This window comes from Gadus macrocephalus, chromosome 7 (genome assembly GCF_031168955.1).
Source record: "Gadus macrocephalus chromosome 7, ASM3116895v1".
NCBI lineage: Eukaryota > Metazoa > Chordata > Actinopteri > Gadiformes > Gadidae > Gadus > Gadus macrocephalus.
Genome location: NC_082388.1, coordinates 9,026,344 through 9,050,089, shown reverse-complemented (window position 1 = coordinate 9,050,089; position 23,746 = coordinate 9,026,344). Strand labels below are relative to the sequence as shown.

At 44.4% G+C, this 23,746-nt stretch overlaps 1 protein-coding gene across 2 annotated transcripts in view; it reads right to left on the bottom strand.

Moving 5' to 3' along the window:
* Nucleotides 1-4,818: 4,818 nt before the first annotated feature.
* Nucleotides 4,819-23,746, bottom strand: part of septin8a (septin 8a) — a 38,128-nt gene continuing 19,200 nt past the window's right edge. Inside the window, exons 6-10 of one of the 2 annotated variants that reach the window (XM_060056444.1) lie at nt 21,140-21,236; nt 16,146-16,314; nt 14,987-15,119; nt 13,794-13,963; nt 4,819-8,496 (exon numbers count right to left, since the gene is read on the bottom strand). In XM_060056444.1, the coding sequence (XP_059912427.1) occupies nt 8,331-8,496; nt 13,794-13,963; nt 14,987-15,119; nt 16,146-16,314; nt 21,140-21,236 (735 nt within the window). In that variant the 3' untranslated portion in view covers nt 4,819-8,330. Of the gene's footprint in view, nt 8,497-11,803; nt 12,920-13,793; nt 13,964-14,986; nt 15,120-16,145; nt 16,315-21,139; nt 21,237-23,746 lie in introns of those variants that run through there. The other variant, XM_060056445.1, reaches the window with a different exon arrangement.

Below are 23,746 nucleotides of genomic sequence, written 5' to 3'. Positions count from 1 at the left end.
TCCTAAGGTTCTCATCTCTCTTCTCTGTTATCTCTACTTATTCCTCTTATAGCAACAGCTGTAATGGTGTAAAAGGTGTTTAATCTAGCTCTAATGTTGCCTAATTGGTAGGTCTATCTTAATATCAGACATACACATAATTATTTGTGGGTCTAATGTAGGACGTACACATGTTTATTGGTAGGTCTATCTTAATGTAGGACGTACACATGGTTATGGTAAGTCCATCTTAATGTAGGCCCTTAACATTATTATTGGTATGTCTATCTTAGTGTAGGACTTAAACATGGTTATTGGTGGGTCTATCTAGTGTAGTAGGACAACATATTTTGCCACAGATACCCGATTGTGTGTATCAGTGGTTGCTTGATTTGGTTCAAGTTATAGCAAAAATGGAAGAAAATGCCTGTGGCTGGAAGGTATAAATAGGTGTAGGATAAAATGGTAAGAATTTACTTGAACCCAGACTGAATGGCTGCGCAGCCTGGTTCTTCTGGACCTCCACTGTCTCACCTGCTGTCACATTTTATTACATTTTTCATTATCAGTCACTTTTTTTTTTACCACAGAGGTTATCACGTCCTAATAAAACATAATGGTCATATTATACTGCATATTATTTGATAATAAAACAATTTGGCTTGACTTTATTAGTCCAAAAGCTATGGCACAGTTTATTTCCCGGCTCAGCAAATCGTAAAAACAACAACACTGTATGTTAGGTTAAAGTACAAGATACAGTAAACATGTTCTTCAAGGTTGGCAGGATTTTTTTTTTTATATATATCTTTATATTTGACAGTTGAGCCTAAATGATCAATTCATTTATTTTAAATATTTTCTGTAAATGGAGGCAGAGAAGGATCTCCTTGACACACAACATTGCGGTCTTGAACGTGATGAGGTACAAACATCGGATTACATCCTTGTAGCCTTCACCTCACGCCTTCTCTGTTATCTCTGCTTTGTCCTCTTATGGCAACAGTTGCAATGGTGTAAAAGGCTGTTAGATCTAGCTTTAATGTAATTTTCAATGTCAATGTATTTTGCCATGGATACCCGATTTTGTGTATCAGCGGTTGCTTGATTTGGTTCAAATTGTAGCAAAACTGGTGTCTGAAAGGTATAAAATAGGTTTAATGTACAATTTTAAGAATTTACTTGAACCCAGACTGAAAGACTGACTCCTGGTTCTTCGGGACCTCAAATGTTTCACCTGCTGCCCTTGCATATTTATTAATATACTTTCTCTTTCATTATTAATTAGTTAGTTATTACTTTTTTTACCACAGAGATTATCATGTCATAAGAAAACATAATGGCCATGTTATACTGCCAATTATTTATGTGCCTCCCACCCCGTCAGATAGGGAGAGCTGCTCTAAAAAAGCTTGTGGAATATGTTTCAGAAACACAACGTTGACAGGGAGAGGAGATCATCAACCATACATCCATACAGCCATTTCAGCCAGCTCAACCATTTTGTGTTGTGGGCCCCGTATGTATGACCCACTAACACACTTTATATGCGTCATTCTCCAGGGGGCGGAGTGTGTGTTGAAAACACTCCATCCGTCCTCCGTCTGCGGCGTCACATTTGGTTTCCTTTCCTGTTTTGCGCTTCTAATCGCTACAATTCTTAGCGCTTTGATCACGAATCTTTGATTTTAGTTGTATTGCGTCATAGGATGTTTCTTTCTGTGTTCCGTCCAGAGAGAACCTCCTCTTCCTTTCTGCTACATTGTTTCATTAACACCAGCAGCGGTCTTCCAGCCCCCTCGAACAAGATGGACTTGCAATAAAAGCCGCATAAATGCGACTTCAATCAATCATCCGTCTGGATTTAGAAATCGAAAAAGGTAAGAATACGGCAAGGAAAATATAGGAAAGAAGTAAGGTTAGTGTGTGTTTGTTTATGTGTTCAGGGGCAGCTGCGGTCCATTGTCCCGCCCAGTGTGCTCGGACTCTCTCGATCATTGCACTGGAGTTTGTTGTCAATTCAATATATTTGAATATCACAATACAAAAAAATCGTATCCGCGCATAGTTGAACATACAGGTCATGGGGACGTTGTTTACCAAACGAAATGCTGTTTGTAATCTCAAGAGTTCCTGTTACAGAGCGGTCTCTACAAGCAAGAGTTGATGTTTTGTGGACCGAATCAGATGACCCTCTTAAGTCTGAATACACCGATTAAAACAGAGTTCCCCTGCTCGGAGAGTTTTGTTTGCACAGCATTGTTGTGTATGAAGTTATGCAAACGTTTGGTTTCCATACCGTCGTTGAATTTAAATGTGTTACATCGTAGTTGCGTCATGGAATATTGTTTTGTTTTCGTGCTTGGGCTTGCTGTTACTTTTTCTATGTTCACACATTTAGTCTACGTGTTTGGTTGTGTTTTCCTATTTTTTTGTTTACGTTTGTCTACCATACTCTCTGCACGTAGCCTGGTCTGCGGTGCTGCCGAGATGAAGAGCCCAGGTGCCCCAGGGGGCCGCCGGCTGGCCCTCCAGTTGGACGACGCTCTGAACGTGGAGGCGCGGCACTGGAACGTCCCGCTCCAACCAGGCGACCGCGTCCAGGTGACTTTAAGGACTATGCAGAGTTTAAAGGGGCAGTCTTTAGGATTTAGTGGCATCTAGCGGTAAGATTGCATATTGCAACCCACTGAAATCACCCCCTCTTCCCTCCTCTGGGGCAGCATGGGGCTCAGGAGGTAGATAGGGTTGGCTGGTAACCGGAAAGTTGCTAGTTCGATCCCCAGAGTGTCGAGGTGTCCCTGAGCAAGACACCTTAACCTGACTGCTCCCGACAAGCTGGCTGTCGCCTTTTCTGGCTGACACCGGTGTTGCTGTGTGAATTTTTTAATGATTGGGTGAATGTTAGGCAATATTGTAAAGCTCTTTAACTGCTCACTGGTTAGAATAGCACAATATAGATGCAGTTCATTTACCATTTCCTCCCCTTCCAGAACAAAGGAGTAGCTACTTGGGCATGTACTGGCCGGTTAGGAGGCAGTAGGTACTTCCCAGAATGATGTCATTGTCTATAACAGCATCAGTAGCCAGGTGTTAAGCGTTGAGTTTAATCAATTGTATATAGTCCGTAATACTAGGTCACAATTTAAAAGTAGTTAGCAATTAGGATTTAATTAATTTATTCTTAGATTATTGGATTATTCTACATTGTGATAGTGTTTAGTTTGTCCTGGGCTACTGTAGAGACATGGTGGGCTCCATTGAAGAGGACCCATCCCAAACCGAAGTTAACCACAACATTTATTCTTATTTTCATTGGATGATACTTATTAAAACCACCAGTCACTGGCATGCTGATTAAAATTGTGGTTGCGTTCCACAGACAGCCAGACAGACAGGCAAGGTTTAGCACAGCTATGCACCATCTGTTAGTCGTCCGAACACACCTGGGGGTTTTGGTCAGGACATCATGGTGATCCCATGGTCGCCAGCTCCAGCGCTGAGATGCATATGTTGACCGGTCGTTCTTCCTCGTCTCCTCACTACGCCCTGTAGGGTACAGACATCGGCCTGCCTGAGTACCGCGACCTGGTGCTGTGGCTGGGAGAGATGGGTCGCCTGTTCCACTTTCTCCCAGAGACCTTCGCCCTGGGCGTGTGTGTCCTCAACCGCCTTCGGTCCAAAGTCAAGGTAGGTGGCCGATCTGTAGGATCCTCAAAACACATGTGTGTAGGTTGGCTGCTAACTGGAAGGTTGCTAGTTCGCACCCCGGCGCCTCCTTGCCGAGTATCGAGATGTCGCTGAGAAAGGCAACATTGCATTGTTGCAATGTTGCCTGCAATGTTGCCTCTCTCGCTGTCGCCTTGGTTGACTCCTCCATCGGTGTGTGAATGCGTGCATTGATGGGTGATTGTTAGGCAATATTGTAAAGTGATTTTGAGTGGCTTCTGTATAAATGCAGTTCATTTACCACATACCATTTATATACCATTTTGACATGTAGGCACGTGTCATTTTTAGCACTTATGGTTCTTTTATCCAAAGACAATCAAACCGCCGGTGAATTTGAACACATTTATATTTTTACATTCAGATAAATGAGCATCTTGCTCAAACATGCCTACAGGCAGGCTACAGACATTGGGGGTTCGAATTCGAACCCTGAACCTCTTGGTGCCGACAGTCCAGCGACCTGACCGCTGGCGCTGGGCTACCATAGTTCATCTTTACAAACCACGTGCCTCCTCCCCTGTTTCAGGCTCAGCCCAAGTACCTCAAGTGCATCGCGCTCACCTCCCTGATCCTGGCAGCTAAAATCAACGAGGAGGACGAGGTGAGCTGTGATCAATCGATCGATTTCATTTATTTGATGTCAAGCGCAGGTAGCAATTTTAACAGTCTGGTAGTCTGATGGGTATAAGCTTCCCTTGGAATAAAGACACACCTCTTATCTACTCATTCTAGGTAACCTGGAATGTCAGTGGACAACCCCAGTAAATACAGATGGTCTATGTGTAATTTGACCAACTTAATGTCTTTTAAAGGTGTCCAAATCACAGCAGAAGAGAGGAGGCTGATCTGTGTTTTAAAATGGATTGCTGAGCCACTCCGACTGACTCTTAAGATTAGCAGTTTCTCTTGACTCCTCATCCACTGATACAACTTGTTCAATCTCAGTATCACCTACTTATCACACGTCCTTTAACATTACTTATATTGCTACTACAACTTCTACTAAGACTACTAGTCTAACTAAGAAACACCGTACATCGCAGTTTAGCGGTGAAGACGTCGATGGTTAGCACCAAGTTTTGGCAGTAACAAAAGATGAGGATAAAGTTACTTGAGAAAAGGGTTTTTATTCATGTTTCTGGTCTTATCTTGTACTAACAGGTGATAGGCTCTGTTAAGGACCTGGTGGAACGCAGCGGCTGCCATTTCTCCATCGCCGAGATCCTTCGCATGGAGCGGATCATTCTCGACAAGCTGCACTGGGATCTGTACACAGCGACACCGGTGGATTTCATTCACATAGTAAGTCAGGATGTCTGCAGCATATCTGCTCGCCAGACGCAGAGAAGCACAAGCGCCAGTCTTATCTCATATCTTATTATCTTATTTTTGGACGTCAACCTGATTGGTCAAACAATGCTTTTTTTTGTTTTGCTGACGGTCACACGAGGATGCTACAGTGAGTGCCAGAAAAGAAAGAGAAAGAAAAAACACTTGCCATCACAGTGAACCGTATTTAAACAAATAGAAAGTGGATGTTTTAACGGAAATATGGGCACCGTCCGTAGAGCCCAAATGCATAATATTTAGTTCACCAGTTATATCAAAAGTACTGTGAGAAAGTGGCATGTGATGCAACAGAGGCTCCTCCAGGTAAGGAGAAGGAACGGCCGGCGGCCATGTCGCACACAACAAAACATACATCTAACTCAGTTAATTAAAATAACTCAAAATACAATTGTAGTGATATTTTACTTTTGGAGAGTATGGGGGAAATGCCAACGTGCGCTTGTGACATCAAATACAACATATAATCTGTCACATGGTTTCTGTCTAACCAAAGAAATAGAAATAAATCAATGGTAATAACATTATATTTCAGGCACTTTTCTGACGACCTCAAAAGACCTTTCACTACAGTGGGAATGATACACTTTTGTGACCAGTGAAGGTGTATTTGTTACAAACAAAAGGCCTTAAGCTCCCTGTCTAGTTCTAGATTATGTTTATGGCAACTCTGTTGTACACAATGTGAAACTGTTAAACAATAACGTATTAATGCTTTTCATAAGAATGCCCACGAACCACCTCAACTTGCCATCCCAACTGGGACCGCACTTCATAATGCTTTTATTCCCCTCGTCTACTAGTTCCCCTTTTCTCCTTCAACACTCGTTTGGCTGGGGGCAATATTCAAATCTAAGCCCGTGCAATTGATGATCTTTAGGTTTGATCCTTCCAAAGAATATTTAATGTGAGGATTTTAAAGGATATGAAGTGCTGTATTTAGAGGAGGACTCGACCCCTGAATTATTCTTCACTTTGAGTTATTTATGGCTATTGCAACGTTTGTTTTGTTTTGTTCTTTATCTGTGTTTGACGGCCCGAGTTCAGTAGGCTGTCTGTCTGGTTTTGAACCTCCTGTTTGGTGGAACCACGATTTGCATTCTAATGGCTGAATATTTAGTCAGAACTAGTTTGTCTGTGACAGTAACCGTCCTCCAACCCCTTTTAACTTGAGTTTTGCTTTGGGCAAACCCTTTCTTTTTCTAATTTTGTTTCTTTGCCTGCGGGGGCAGACCCGTCATCATTTACTAGTTCTGCTTATCCCCTGGAGCACACTGAAACCTGTCAGTGTTAAGGACAGGGACACAAACACCAAACGCCAGTTTCAACGCTAAAAGATTATGTGAAAAACATATCATGTTTGATAATTAGGTTGAGCACTGCTTTAGGCTTTGGGTTGTTCATATGTATATGTGTGTGTGTGTGCGTGTGTGCGTGTGTGCGTGTGTGCGTGTGCGTGTGTGTGTGTGTGTGTGTGTGTAACCAGTTTGAATGTTAGGTGGTTGGTGGATGCAAATTTATAGTCTTAACCACCAAGAGAAAAGTTTTGAGGACCACCATCATTCCTGACAACTTGCAGATGATGATTGGTGTGATTCAGTAAACTCGCATACTTGGAATTGATGGGTTGCGGTTTTTGTAGGATCTGTAGAATGGGTATCTGGTAAATGTGCTCTTAAATATACATTGAACCCATGGGTTCTTAAAGCACTTCACTATAGTCATTACAAAACCCTCTCTTCAAAGTAAATAAATATAACTCATTTCAAACTTCTAGTAAAATAAAGGTACATTTATAAGCATATTTATTTAAATAAATGCTTCTTGACTATTGTAAATACTCATTGCATTGCCTCTGGAAAAATTACTTCTTTGCATTACCATGTATATAAATAGTCATATTTTATGTTGTCTTTCAAAACAGCAATCCATAAAACCAATATTTGTCACCCTAAATCCACAATGGTGCCCCGATTTGAAATGAATCAAACACGTTGACCCATGCATTTCCCACTCACTTCACGACGCAATCTGGATTGTTTTAGAAGGGAGGAATCAATTATGTGAAAAAATAAGGGAAGGTCTAATACCCGACCACCTGAGACTGGCACGCAGATCAGGGTCACTTTTATAATATCGATTTTTGTAAAAGTGTAACCCACATTTCATCAAATCTGTTGTATCTGCCTTCCAGAATAATCTGGATTAATTTGTTACATTTTTACGACAGGGAAAGCCATAGTGAATGAATGGGTTGAAACCAAGTACATATATCAAATATATCAAATCGACCATATGGGTCCCATTGCTACTTCCACCAGAGACATAGCCCGCCAAGTCCTTTTGCAGGACTCTTTCTGTTCATGGTCTGCTTAAGGCTATTAACCGGATCGTGACCATGGTTTCTGGATTCAAATGACCATAATACTGGCCTCCTCATTCTGTCAATCCTCGATGCGCCTTGATCTAACAAGGCTCACGAAAATTTTTAAATTTCAACGTATCCATATAACATTTAGTTGCCTTGGATGTCACGATTACATTACAGCAAACAATTATATTCACTGCACGTACATCAAAGCAGCTTACACTTAACCTCTGAGGAGGGGCCGTTCAAAAGAGTATTACTGAATAGTCATCTCACATCCACCGGTCAAAGTCGCCTCATACCACTTACATTAAGAAGTACTTAACACCAAGACAGACCATTTTTGTACAAAAGTTATGGTAAGATATTGATCTACATATAAACCTGCTCTACGTACAAACCAATCGTATGGTACTTAATGGATGTAATTTGCCCATGCTAGAGAAACGGCAGGAAACCTGTTTAATGTTGGGTGTGAAAATGACTCCTGACGGCTTGTCGAGCTATACGGGGTCCAGTCCTCGCGCCTGGCTGCCATGCATCGTCTCCGAGGTCAGACCCCGGGGAGGACTGGAAGAAGGGCTGCAGAATAGGGGCTACCAATACGAGGTCAAAGCAGAACTTTGCAATACTACTGCGTTTAAGCCTTATTGAGATTTGTCTCGCGAAAGTGGCCACCATGGAAATCAAAGGGAAGGTTTTGTGGGTGATGGATGGCTGGTCGACGATGGGGACGATGTGACCTCTTAGATACTTTGGTCTCTCTTTGTCGTCTCAGTCTAACATGCATTCACTGCTCGCTCTCTCTCTCTCTCGCCCTCTACCTCGCCCTTCAGTTCCACGCCCTGCTGGTCGCCGAACACCCCCAGTTCGTCCTGTCCATTGACCCGGGTCGGGGTCCGCATCAGAAGAGACCCCCGGGCTTCCAGGTGGCGTTGTGGACCAGGCAGGTGCAGCACTGTATGGCGTGCCACCAGCTGTGGCAGTTCAAGGGCTCCACGCTGGCCTTGGCCATCATCACCTTGGAGTTGGAGGCGCTCACTCCGGACTGGTTCTCTGTGTTCAGCGGCCTGTTGAGGAAAGCGCAGGTAAAGGAGGGATCGGGTTGTAAAGCTGAAGATACAGTCCTGCGTGCGGTACTACCAACTTAGCTTTGGGATAGGTTAGGGACCAGATCTATTACCGATGGACCTGGATTGAGATATTGCACCTCCTGTAATGGAGTTTGTTTCTGTAGCGCTGCTTTGTTACGTCTAAATTATCGCCACCATCGTGCTTTATCGTAGACTGTATAAAATATCTATGCTGGTCGTCGCATGCACACTTTTGTGTAAGGAATTCTGAGCACTGTTGACCAAAGATCATTTAATTCAGTGACCAACTGCAGTTATTTTATAATATTAAGACCTGAACATGTACGCTTACATAATAAAAAATTGTCTAAAGATCTGGCCGAGCTTTGTCCGAGGATCTTGATGCAAGTATCTCTTTATTTCTTTGGCTATTGGCACAATCTTAACATTTGCATCGGCTTTGTTTTTGTTTTGTTTTTTCCAATCCGTGATCTTGCTCCGCAGGTGGAGAGCTCAGAGTTCATTCAGTGTAAAGAGATGACGGATCAGTACCTGAGCAGCCTAGAGTTCTCCCTACCGGCCAACGCCATCTACATCTTCGACTCTTCAGCGGTCGGGCCGCCGGAGGTGTCGGTGGAGGGGGGTAGGGGACAGCGCTTTCCCCATAGAGCGGTAAATCACTGTTGTGTAAAAATGTATAACTGTGTCCATATCTATACCGTCTCAAAACGTGTCTCTTTTCATAAGCGGTAGTTACATTATTTAAATATTTTTTCACGTATTCTCTCATTTCTCCAACTGCCACGGATCTTGGAAGGTGCTTAAAGTCCGCTGTGGTCATTTGATCTGATTTCAGGGGGATGGGGGCTTGTGCACGGGGCTCTGATAGTGACGGCGCTAAAATGGTGACCAGGGTTATCACAGCGCGTGCGGTAGTAAAAACTAAAGTGAAAGCCCCCGTCTCTAAACGACTTAAAATACGATTGCAGACATTGAAAAAAAGAATACGATTAAGGTTGGAAAACTTGCTGTATAAGGCAGAATTAATGAAGGACATTTAGCATACATTGAATTTAGTTTGTTGAATTTTAATCCTCAATAAATGCCGGCTCAAATTCCCAGTTCTTTCTTTTCCCCAAAATAAGAACTACCTATAAAGAGATGCATAAAGTGCTGACAGATTATATATTTTTTTTACTTCCAGACTTCGAAGGGCCCGAAGGACGCGGGCGACCCTGACGAGTATTACGACGGCTTTGGGTGTTTGTACGACGAGGCCGGGGCCCGCCAATCGCCCTGCCCCCCACTCCAGTCCCCGGTCAACCAGTAGTGCCTGGGCCCACACACACACCATCTCCCCCACTCGCCAGTTTTGCGGGTGCCCTTTGTTCTTTGTATTGTTTTTATTTAAGATGGTCGAATTGAAGGTGTATTGAAGCCAGTAGGGCGACTATTTTCAACCTTTTCTGTTCCTATAACCTTTTTAATGTATATGTATCTAACTGTGTGTGTGTCTGTTTGTATGTGTGTGGGTGTTTCAATGCTACAGTTCCTTCCACACGTAGCATTTCCTTTTTTACATGTGTGAGGAGACTCTTTTCTTAAATGTTTGGAGAATGAGATGCGCAGTTGGAAGATTTTTTTTGTCGTTGGAAAACATGAGGGGAGAGATTGTGGTACTCTTTCTTTCCAGAGCTATTTAGCACTTTGGTAAGACAAGCTTTTCGATATAGCTATATAAACGAATGATTAAGAAAAGAAATATTTTTTTAAACTTTTATTTGATTTCTTTATTTTTGTATGTAGTGTTCTCAACGTATCTACTGTAACAAACTGTAATAAGCTCTTTAATGTTTTACGAGTATAAACAAACGCTGTGATCTTTTTTCCTTGTATATCCCTGTATCATATCACAAACGGCAAACCAGTTAAAAGGTTATGTTGCGTTCACATTTTCAAAGTGCACCTTAAGAGACTGAAATATTTTATGGTGTCTACAAGTCGGTCAACACTAGACTGGTTTCACTGATCCCTGAAGGCTAACAGTGCTAACGTGCTGACTCCATTGCCATAAGTAATTGGCAAAAATCAATTTTTTAGGACTGCAATTCTGTCCAAGGATTTGAACCCAGAGCTTCGACCTCAGCCATGTTGTCTCTGTGAATCCATGCTTTTTTGTTACCCGACTCCTGCTGGAGGTGTACAATAACAAAGTTTTTTATTTCCATGTGATTACAGAAATAAGGCAGCTATATAGGCTACTATTTAAAATTCTAAAAATTTTCACTTCTAAATAAACTGGATTTGAAACACTTTGTCCAAATGCCATGAACATTTTGTGGGTTAAAAACATGTTTTGTCGATTTCACTTTCCTTTTAGTCTGCAAAAAAACCTCATGCTTTTATAGATGCAATATTTTCTCCTGTAGTTCATGGTCAGCACATGGGCTTGTGTCAATTCCTTCCACACAAAAGAAACCTAATCTCGAGACTTGAACTGCTTCAAATTTAAAGTAAAGGCAGTTTGTATTTTAGTCAGACAACTGAAGTCAGAAGCATTATTTAAATGTAATTTTGTATACAGTAGTAGTCAGAGTACATTTTTTGTATTATGGGATTTCTGGTAGTACAGATCTGCATGGTTATATCTGTCTGCTGGTAGGTGACTTGACTTGTTAGACTTAAGGAAATGCCAAGGTTTTAGAATGCAGGAAATGAACCGCTGGCGGCTGGCCAGCAGCCGTGTGCGCATGGGGCTGCTGAAATGAGTTTGGTTGAACAATAAATTTGGACCCTAGGTGAATATACAGACATGTTTCTGTGTTTAGGTTGACATTGTTTTCCAGGTTAACAAACGACTGTGAAAGCGGTGTATAGAGACTGGTTTAGACTACTGGTAAAAAATAAAGTATCTTTGGAGGTTGTCCTTAATATCTATATCACAACAAATGGGTGTGGCCACGAGACGTCTGCGTGTTATCTGGGGGCGGTTGCTCTCGCCATTCTATCTGGTTCGACACGCCCATTTGTACCATGTCTGCGTGCCATCTGATGTCGGTGCTCTCCATTCTGTCTGGTTGGACACGCCCATTTGTATCGTGTCTGCGTGTCATCTGGGGGCGGTTCCTCTCTCCATTCTGGCTGATGGGATAGGCCCACTTGTACCATAAGCGCCTCAATCTTTTTATTGGTTTGCAATAACTGATCAACGTCGCAACTTGGGTTTATTTAGCAATTTTCTTTACTTCCGTCTGTTGATTGAATATCATTCAGCTGATGAGTGACAAAACATCCACACCAGGTGTACGTGTTTTGGTTTTTATTGACATATACAGCTGCTCTCCATTCAAACTCTGGGTCCACAACAACCTGCAGCTTTCTCTTTGAATAACTTCTATATAAAAAATGGGATTCGAACTGCCACACAACTAACGTACTCAATCATTTACAAAAAAGCTACTCATCTGTGCGTATCCAGTGGCACTCTTGAGCAACACACATGTTTTTATGTTTTGCATAATTTCTAAACATGTGCACCAGTTTTTTTAAAATGTAACAATAATGTTGGCAATATTACGAAGTCAGAAGTCAAACTATTCAAATACATTTGTGTTCCTTAGCAAACGCAGCACCAGAATATTAATGAACAGAATAAGCTATCATTAGGCCTCAGAACTAGCACGCACACGCGTGCCTGTGTGTAAATTGTTGATTCATCAACAATCACATGGTCTGACAAGGCGACTATTTGCAGTTCAAAGGGACGAGCGAAAACACATTAAGAAGTTCTTTGGAGATTAAGGATGCCTTACAGGCTGGAGGAGGGGTTTATTCTTGCATAGCGAACCAGTCCCAATAATGCCACAACTGTTAAATCAACTGCACCTCAAATCGTCTATCTTCCAAACAGACCAAACCGTTTGAAATGGTGCGTGCCTTGCTGCTACACTTTAGCACCGAGAGGCTACAGACAGCGAAGGTCTGTGATGACCAGGGACAGGTCCACAGTGAGTCGTGTATGGGGAAAAATATATTATTGAATAATAATAATAGTTATACAATAACAGTAAAACTAAGTCACAACTATATTAAAAAAAAAGAAAGAACAAAATAAACCAAACGAGATATATGTGAATATAAAAAATAGGTCCCTGAACTAGAGAGACGGTACACTAATGAATGGCATGGCCGCTGGCGGTTAAGGTTTAACAAATTTCCTTTTCAAACTCTTTCACTCTTTTTCTCATTGCACGTTCAGCCTCATCCCTCAGGGTCTTTGGTCCGTGTTCACAATGTCGTCATGGAATGTGAAGAGAAACAAAAACAGAAAAACACAAACAAACAAACAAACAAACAAACAAACAAACGTCGGTGGTATGGAGGTGACAGGGTCCATGGTCCCGCTTGGCCCATAAATTAACTGTGAAAAAACAACACAATAAATAAATAAACTGAATGAATGAAGAATATGGAAAGGTTCAAATCATTGTTCTAGGGAAAACGATTGAAGATAAAAAAAACATGCAACACACGTAGAAATGTCAAAAGGAATCATGGAAGTGGACGTTTCAACAGGTGGAAAGAGGAGGAGATTGTCCAAGTCACAGAAATGTCTTATTTCACCATAAAGTGTTCCAGTGTTCATGACTATATAATTAATTAACCACATATACACATTAATAACACAATAGGAAGGTCCAGTGACAGATATTTGCAAATTAACCTTCAATGAGCTACAGCAATGGTATAGTCTCTTTACCCAAGACACCTGGTTAAAGTTTAGTTAAAACAACAACACTAACTGGCTCTGGCAATACACATAGCATCCACACGGTGATGCTAGTTAGCCATCAAAAAACTAACAGGGCACTTTAAAGACCAATTTACAAAACACACCTAGCCCTAATCATCCGACTTTAGAAGTGGTATTTCACTCTCTGACTAATACAGCAGAGAAACGGAGGCCAGGAATGAGCAGCAGCACCGTAGCGTGAGCTAAGAGATAAACCCAGCGTGGGCTCAGCCGTCACCACCATCAACCCCTCATTATTATCTTAAATGGAGGCTGCTTTCTTTCCTCACCTCAATTATAACATATACAGTTTAAAGAGAAAAGCCAACTCAGAGCGCACGCACGCACGCGCGCACAAGAAATAATGAGATGCCCAATAGCAACGTTGGGGTATCTAGGAAAGCTTTCGGAAAGGAAATAAAGAAATAGAAGACGACCACTAAGAGTCAAAGAAAGAAGAGCCAAACACAGAGAGTGAGCAGGAGAGAGAGAGAGAACTCACTTCCTCCGGTCCTTGTCTTTCTTCAGCGGCTGGGCGAGGGCCAGCGTCTCCGCCGCCACCTTCTTCCTGTTGTGGGCGTTCATCTCCTCCTCCAGGTCTCTCCTCTTCTCCTCCACCTTCCTCTTCTCCTCCTGATGCAGCCGCTTCAGCTGCTCAAACTTGTCGTGTAGCTGAAGGGGGGGGGGGGGGGACAGACAGGCAGACAGACAGGGGTTGACTGCTGTAACAGATATTTTTATATCCAGCTTGTTCGCTGGGCTACATCGTCCTTGGCTTTCCTCTCTGAGGCAGAGAGGCAAACTTCCCCAGTTCGGCCTTTAGCTGTGCCATGATCGTTGCAACAGAATCAATGAGGGATAACAAAACAAACAAACTGACAAGAGGCTTGATTGGAGACAGAATGGAGATTGTATGTTGTTAAACGCACTTATGTACGTGCTATGTACATTGTACTTAACTGGCCGTCTTTTTTTTTTATACGACGACTTAGTCACTGGTATGTTTTTATCTACAAGGTGATTTTAGGTAAACTTCACTTTTATTTGTTATTGCGTATGTTCCGGAAATGTGTCTCCCATTGGTTACGGTCTCAGGACATGGTGCTTATGACTGTTGCTAAGCTTGGACAGAACTTGGTAAAAAGGCCGTCTTCCTGGAATAACCTGCAGAAGCAGCTCAAGCTCCAGGACCTAGTGACTATCAATGAATTTAAAGCTGTCAAGTGTTTGACGTCGGACTCCATTGGAAATTGGAAATGTTTTAGTAAATAATCCTAACGTATTTTCACAATTGCACTTAGTATTGAACTTGTAGTTTGCCTTGTGTTTTATGTTGTCGCTGTGTAATGCTGTCCGTCTTGGCCATGCCTCTCTTGTAAAATAGATTTTAATCTCAAGCCTGGTTGAATAAAGGATACAATAGTAATAATAATGTGTCGTATGTCCTGGCACATAATGTATGCGCTTATTGCATGTTGTACGTCCTGGCACTCAAAAATAGTATTTAGCTGTGTAGCTTATCTTAGCTATCTTTGTTGTATACAGGGAATGGATCAACCTAGTGGTTGCTAGTGCTTGGCACTTACTGTACCGACAGCGATCTTTTGTTTTCCCTTACTTCTGACAAATGTACTTATTGTAAGTCGCTTCAGATAAAAGCGTCTGCTAAATGCCCTGAATGTAAATGAGACCCACCTCGCGCTCCTTCTCCTTCAGCTCCGCCTCTGTCTCCTTGACCTTGCTGACGAACATCTGCCTCATGCCCTCCTCCTTGTGCTGCAGGTCACCCAGGAACTCCTTTCTCTTGGCCTCGTACGTCTCCTGGAGGCTGCAGGAGGCACCGTATCAACAAGCACTAGGTTAGAGGTTTAGTCAATCGATTTTGGTTTGGCCGTTAGCTGATAGACAGAACACTCTTGGGCCGCAAACACGTTCACGTGTATCAAACTCTACGGCGGCATGTGGCTCAGGAAGTAGGGGGGTAGGGGGTTTGCTGGTAACCAGAAGGCTGCTAGCTTACCATTTATGACCTCTTCTGGGCTTGTTATTCTGAGAGGACATGGGCTTTATAACTCAAAGGTCCACCTTTGTGTCTGCATGCATTCATGCATCTATCCTTATATTTCTGCATGCGTTTCGAGACTTTGACCACATCCATCAATTGGGTTAGCTTTAGGTCAGGGGTCACCAACACAGTGCCCGCGGGCACCAGGGCACCCGCAAGGACCATATGAGGCGCCCGCAGGCCGGTTCTAAAAATAGCACTGCTCATTCTTGAACAACTCTTTCCCATCTTTCTTAGGTAATTGTTGATAATTATTGTGAGAAATCATTAACATGATCAGTGACTTCACATGATGAATATCATTAATAATAATACATAACTAAAGGCAAACTAAGCGAATTTGTTATTTCAGAAGAGTGTATCAAACTGGGCGCCCTCGTATGACTCAGCACCCATGAAGTAGCTCAGGTACAAAAAGGTTGGTGACCCCTGGCTTAGGTCAATTTTTTTACCATCTCATTAAGGAGGTGCTTTAATCCAGAAGAGGGTAATAGTGAATTCAGATAAACCCATCAATGAGCGGGTAAATTAGTTGAGCGTCTTCTCTTGGCTCTGCCTAAGCTTATCTCTATACAGAGATAAACTAGCCATTGGGATCTGAACTAAGGCCAAATAGATTTGCTTTGTAGAACGAGAATTCAATCCCTATTTCTTCCCGCTAACTTAGAATTGGGGCAGGTCATTCTACCTCCACCTAAAGGCCGTCAGAGTCTCTTCTGCCCGAGCCTCACAGACGTCATGGCTGCCACTGGGTGGGGCCCCCCACCCCCCTCCATCCTCAGTGCCCACCTGAAGGGCTGGCAGTCGGGGTCCGTGTCCTTGAAGCCCATCTCCTCCAGCTTGCAGCGGCGGTACAGCTCGTAGTGGCGGGCGTGCGTCTGCTCCCGCAGGTCCTCCATGTTCACCCGGATCAGCATCTCCCGCAGCTTCACAAAGTCACAGTGGCTCTCGTTCTCCACTGCAGACACACAGACAACAGCAACCGTGAGCACCCCGTTACCCCCATGCTAGACCGGACACCATGTTACCCCCCCGCTAGACCGGAGACCATGTTACCCCCACCCCCATGCTAAACTGGACTTCAACTAACTTTCTGCAGTTGAGAGCGTAGTGCAGTGCTCGTTGGGCTGTGTGATTGGACAATGGCGCTGAGTGCCGAGTGCTGTTTCAGTGAGTGCTTGCGGACCAGACGGACGCTGAATTAAATGTTCTGGTTGAAACCGTTGACCAAGTGGTTCACCTCCCACAAGCAACAACTAGAGTGGCTGTAGCTGTAGTAAGTGCCTGTCACTGTAAGCACTTTGTTTTGTAAACACTAACCATTTGCTATCAACCAATACAGTGCTCATTGATATTAGCATAAAAGAGAGAACATTTAAATAAAAAAAAGATAAAAAGTCTTCGACATTATGCGTCTTAATTTTACATTTTTGGTCTCATATCCATTGTAATAACAATTCTTAAATATTCTTAAGTAATAGTAAGTATTTTGAAATGCATTGAGGGTAAAAATGCTCGTTGCTAAGGCACATGCTTTTTGGGGAGGTGATAAACACACTCATTACCTCGTCGCACGTCTGAGTCGAACAGAGCGGCCCTGTCAGAGCCCTGATTTCAGTCCTACATCCAGAGACTTCCTCGCTTTGTTCACCAACATTCCCTCTGGCTAGCTGCCAACACACTCCCCACTGATAACCCGTTTCACCCTCTGACATGTCCGTCTACCCCTCCCACACAGCTGTGTGTGTGTGTGTGTGTGTGTGTGTGTGTGTGTGTGTGTGTGTGTGTGTGTGTGTGTGTGTGTGTGTATTTCTCGACACAAAATATGTCTAAAATCATGATAAATCCCATATGGCTGCAATTATCCCCCTATTTAGGACCACATTTGTCATGATGATGTGTTGGCAACAGATAAAGAGAGTTGATTAAAATGGGCTATTTTAAGGAATTTTCCCAGTTGACCTGGTGCATCATGGGAAGAGAGTGCAGGAACCATTTCCTGCCGTGTGAACAGGGTCCCGTCCATCAGCATGTGTGAGAGGGGGAACATATGGTGTGTGTTCATTCAGACAGGAATCGGCACGGCAAACTCACGATACGACGTTGCACCGATTTGAGTTCCGATAAAATATGAACCGTTCGTTTTTAACCTCTGCCATACAGTATTGTGGTGCTTCTGCAATTTCATTGCTCTGTGGTTTAAGGTGTAAGCAGAGGGAGTGATGTCCTTTTGGGGTTTTGCTGATGCTTTTATCCGAAGCGACTTAGAACCATTCACCTCCCGACGGCGGAGTCAATTACACAGGGGCACAGCCAGCTCGTCGGGAGCAGTCAGGGTGAGGCGTCTTGCTCAGGAACACCTCGACACTTGGGTGTCTAGGAGGAGCCGGGATGCGAACTAGCAACCTTCCGGTCACGAGTCAACCGAATGCATCTCCCGAGCTACTGCCCCCTGGCAAATACACCAAAGCACATTCTGTAGGACGGCATCATTCATTTGCTTCCAATAAGACATTGGTTTCTCTGGTAAGTATTGTGGAAGCAAAATGATCTGTATCTCGTTGAACCATTTGTTGCTCCACCCCGACGGTTCAGAGTGGCCGATCTGTGTTTTACTGGCAGGAAACCATGTGGTGGGTGCGATTCCCCCTCTGCCCACAGCCGACACTGTGAGAGTGACACCACTCATCGGAAACCAGCTCACACACGACGCTAGACTTCCTTTAGTCCCGAGCGACCCCCACCGACAGTGGAGTCGGGTTCAGAGGAGGTTGTCGAGGAAATCAAAAGAAGAAACGTACATGCATACACATGTACATGCAGGGACTCCAAATATAATAGTTTGACGTTTATTCTTAGGATACAATGTTCTGAAATGGGACGAAACAGTAAATCGTAAAATGTATTTGAATTGTTTATCTTTATGGCACTCACAGTCTACTCAAGCCCCATTGTCCGTTTATGACTCATCCACTACAGGTATTGTAGCATACTTATTACAGACCACTGCAAACTAAATAGTGCTCCACCATTGTTCCTCTCCTCAGCCGATGGGAGTGTGTGTGGGAGAGTTGATACCAGTGGCGGCTTGTGGTTTTTAAAGTGAGGGAGGAAGGACTGTGCGCTTGGTTGCCAATGGCCTGCTTGCACTGTCAGTGGTGTATGGTGGCATAAGATTGTTAGACTCAAGTCATTTCAGGGTGTTTTGGTGAAATACAAAATAGCAGGGGGATAATCAAGTGAATAAAATGTATCTCTGTAGAAACACGACTGAGCTTATTGGTTCATAGCGCAGCAAGGGCTCCTGCTTATTGGTTCATAGCGTAGCCCGGGCTCCAGCCTATTCGTGAATCGATTTTGGCGAGATTCAGACCCCTTAGCCAGTCACTCCTACTCAGAGAAGGAATTTCCTCCTCTCTTTTATTGAACCCCATGTTATTCACCGGCCGCCAACACTGCCGGGGAAATGAATGGGAGTCAGTAGGAGGCTGAGGGAGGAACGTCCCAAAGCAGTTATTTTCAATAGGCGATAGGGGGTGCTATTGTCCCTTTACCCAGGGAAACAAAAATGACATATACAAATGCATTAAAAATTCATATTTAAGGGCATTAATTCATTACAGTCGTCAGTAGGGCAATCTACATTTTTTATTCTCAAAAATGTTAAGGAGGATCTTCCTCCCTCTCCTCACTGGAGAAGCCTCCACTGGTTGATACATATTTGTATATAGCTTCATGGCACATTAAGCCCAAAGCACACGTGTGAGGCAAATGGTAAATAAACGTTTTCTTCCGATTCTGCGTCCAAATTAAATCCTATAATATCATTATCTTTTTCTTTAAAAATAATAATAATTCTGAAGAGGATTCGTGACACACTTTCCCACGTCCGTATTATCCGGGAGTTCGAGGCTGAAGACACATCCACTGCTCAGAGCCACTTGGCGTGTAGCTGGAGGTTAGCAAGCCTACTTATAGCCAGCCCTCTGACCCTAGTGAACCACGTGATATGCTGGGAGCTCTGGCCCAGTGCCAGCTGAGAGCTGGGAGGGTTTGAAGAGAACGTTGCTCGTCCATGGGGACGTTGATCCAGGGCCCGGTCAAAACACAGGGCAGAAGTCATCATTGTGTAAAGACAGCACCGTCATGCTCTCCGAGACGGATGACATAGCATCCACAAACACTAGTGGACTGTGTTTTTGTCCCTTTTTAGATGTGGAAGTTGTCTGTGTCGTATTCAGTAACATTGTGAAGGGACAATTTTGCATGTAGAAATTTGATACTTTATATCATAGCGTTTAGTGCCTTCATTATAAGTTCAACGTAAATGTCAACCCATGTGGCGGGGTCCAAGCCTTATTCCTGGTTTCTTATTGTGGATTGCGTTATTCTATTAGTCGTGTTCTAGTAGAATAATACCATCAACTAAATGTGTGTAGATGACATCTACACACATTTAAGAGACAAGATTACCAAGCACGCGCGTGCACGCACACGCTGACATTTTGGGAGACAGAAAAGCGCCTGCGCGTGCGTGTGTGCATGTTCGAGTTTCCCAGGCTGGTGACCATAACGTCGCCGTCTCACATCTCCAGAGTGCTTTCATGAGCGGCCAGAGAGCGGTCAATAGGCCGCATTATCCTCCCGGCTCTCCTCCGCCGGCCGCCGAGACAAAGCCTCCGCTATGCTGGATCCAAGGGATCCCACGGAGGACGCAGTGGGTAATATGACTTGCAATTGTATTGTCCTCCTCCCGTCCCAGAATGAAGAGCAACAAAAAAATTCACTGTGCTACGCATCCACAAGTGAAGGGACACTGAAACTAGATAGCAATTTAATTTTTTTATCGCAATCCATGGGCTACGTGCGCGTGCGCGTGTGCTTGCCCTGCTGGGGTCCAGTAGATTTCACCCCCAAGGAGATACAGTGGGCTTTTATAAATAACCAGGCAGTGTCCACTGGGGCTTAGGATGTCAATATGAGAGAGAAACCAAGATGGACATAGAGTGGGATAGGCCGAATGGAGGATAGTCAGAGAGAGAGAGAGAGACAAGAGAGAGATGGCTAGAGCAAGCGAGAGAGAGCAAGCGCGCACGAGTGAGAGTGAGAGAGCAAGCGACAGCAAGGGCTAGAGCGAGAGCAAGCGAGAGAGAGAGCAAGCGACAGCAAGGGCGAGAGCGAGAGCAAGCGAGAGAGAGAACAAGCGAGACCGAGAGCAAGCGAGAATGAGAGCGTGCGAGAGAGAGAACGAGAGCGAGCGAGAAAGAGAGCAAGCGAGAGATAGAGCGAGCGACAGCAAGGGCGAGAGCGAGAGCAAGCGAGAGAGAGAACAAGCGAGACCGAGAGCAAGCGAGAATGAGAGCGTGCGAGAGAGAGAACGAGAGCGAGCGAGAAAGAGAGCAAGCGAGAGATAGAGCGAGGGTGACTCCCTCCTGAGCTGTGATGTTCCCACAGTTCAACTCTACATGTTACATCACTTTCTACTCTGTTTCTCTCACACACACACACACGGTTGTGTTATGGAGAACACACACACACCATGTCATAAACAATGCCTCTGTGTAAACAACACACACACACACACACACACACACACACACACACACACACACACACACACACACACACACACACACACACACACACACACACACACACACACACACACACACACACACACACACACACACACACAGTTGTGTTATGGAGAACACACACACACCATGTCATAAACAATGCCTCTGTGTAAACAGCACGCACACACACACACACGCGTCACTCACCTTGCACCACGCCCCAGGGGTACTGTCTGGCCCGCACCGTCTTGTTCCCCACCTTCACCTCGTCCACGCTGCCCACCACGGCGAAGGGCAGATGGGCCTGTGTCAAAGGGTCAAAGGTCAAAACCCTTTTCCACCATGGTTACTTCCTGGTTCTCCATCTTCCCCGATAACCAAAGACACGGTGAGTTCCTCACGGTACGTTTATGCCTCGTTTCCACCAAGCGGTGCCGTACGGTGCAGCTCGGTTACGCTAAACCAGGCTCGCGTTTCCACCACAGACAGTACCCTTATGGTGGGGCGGGGTTTAAGCCGGAGGGCGATAGCCGCGGCAGCTAAGTAAGCATCGTGACCTCATAGCAGCCCCGACACAGTGTGGCCTGCCAATAAATACATTGAAAAAGAAGAACATGACACAATAAAAGATGAACAATGTAGGACGTCCAAGAAGGATGTCAAACTTTTGCGCAACATTTTCTTCAATAAACGAGGCTTTCGCCAGAAATACCTCGCAGGTACTGCGTTTGTTGGTTTTGATCCCCCTGTCGCACGGATGGGCGGCTTGTGTAGCTCCACCTTTTTGGTTGGTACCCCAACGGAAGATTACCCAAAAAATAGGCACGGCTCAGTGCGCTTATTTTGGGACCCTGGCCAGCTTTTGGCTATGGAAAAGCCAATATAAGCGAACCGTTCCGCACCGAACCGCACAGCTCTGTGGAAACGAGGCACTATTGACGGTGTAGTAGCCTAACCCTGCACACACACACACACACACACACAATAGCCCACACGTCGTCTTACATTGGGTCGCAAAACCAACTGGTTTGGCTGATTCGGTTGGTTTGGTAGGAGGATGGATGCAACACTTTCATATTTATTTCTGCCCCTGCGACCAGACCACCGTAGAATGAAAACTGAACGACCCAGGCCACGAGGGGGAGGGGGGAATTCTGTTGTTTCCGCAATTAAAACATAAATGGTTCCTTATTGCTGGGGGAATCACTTCTACGCCTAGCAAAGCCACAGAGGAGAGTGTCGCCAAACCCCAAAGAACAACCAAACAAACAGGGGAGGGGGGGCACGTCCTGCAAAGTGCAGCCGGCCTCATCTCTGTGCATTGTTATTTAAGTAGAGTAGAGTTAGTAGAGTTATGGCTTCATGACAGCGTTTCAACCGTGCTTCCGTCATAGATAATGGAGGCTTGCTAGACCCCATCGAGTGCACCCATTTAAGATGACCACTGACCCCAGCTATAAATCCCTCTGGAATCTTTGGAGAAGTGGGGTTGGGGGGTTAAAACTATCCCACACATTAAGGTCTGTTGACACGCTAACCACAGCCTTCTACTGAAGGCCCCGGGGCCTCTGAACTTTAAAGAAGGCCCTACACAAAATCAACACACACAACAGATTCTCTCATAATACATCACTGCACTTCAGAAATACATATGGGTAAATGTTATACAGCGAGAGTCACGACGCAATTCAGCTCTATTAAAAGAAAAAGGGAGCATTTCTCTTCACACCACCCACTCCAAAGTAAGCTACACTTGTGAGGGCACCCCTTATAGGTGCTGACTTGGTCGTGAAGGATTCCAGCGTTGTGCGTTTGTGTCGGGGTGTTCAGCTCCATCCAAAATGAGCAGTAGTATATCCTGTGTTTGATTACACGTCAGAACTGGGGATAGAAGTAGGGAAAGGAAAAATAAGATGCTGCCTCAACTCAAGAGTTCTTATGCCTCTTTTTCACCGACAGTACCAGCTCAACTCGCCACGACTTGGCGCGGCACGACTTAGTTTGGCTCCGGCCGCACGTCGTGTTTCCATCTAGAATAGTACCTCTTCAACGTGGGCGGGTCGCATAGCACGCGTGCGCATGCTTATCCACGCGACGCAAACAGACAGGGCTACACACAGGAGCGCCTCCACCTCTATCACGGCCCACGGCGTGTTCTTGCGAGCTGTTCCTGCGGTGTTCAATAATGGATAGCTATTGTTGACTGAGAGCTGATGCTAGTCTTTGAAGAGGCCGGCGTCGTGCCAAAAATGGAATCCCCGTCTGAAGTCACACCCCCTCTCTGAGTGAACTTACTTCACTTTCGTCTGTGCTTTCTAGGGTCACATCATGCATACATGTATGACATGTAAACTATTATGTATTTTTATTTTAGTGCCCTCGTAGTTAATTATCTTACGTTGTGTGTCGCCTATATAATGTCCATCCCTTCTTTGACAAGATGCTCATCTTGTGATGATATGATATAAACACTGCTATAAACTATAAACCTTCTTTTCGTCAGAAGAGGACATCTTACATATCGCTTTCTATGATAAGTTGCTCATCATGCGACTATATGATATAAACCCTGCTATAACGTGGAGAGGGGCTGCGATTTCAGACGGGGATTCCATTCCGGCACAATTCCTGGTGTCGGGTGTCGGGCTCGGACATCGCACTCGTGCCGTGGCGTAACTCTCACGGAAGGCCCCCAATGACGCTTTTACCATGCCCGACTTCTCAAACAACAACAACAACAACAACAACAACGAAGCACCCTCGTTGTCTCCCGCCTACCTTAATCCACTCCTTAAGCACATTCTGTTGACACAC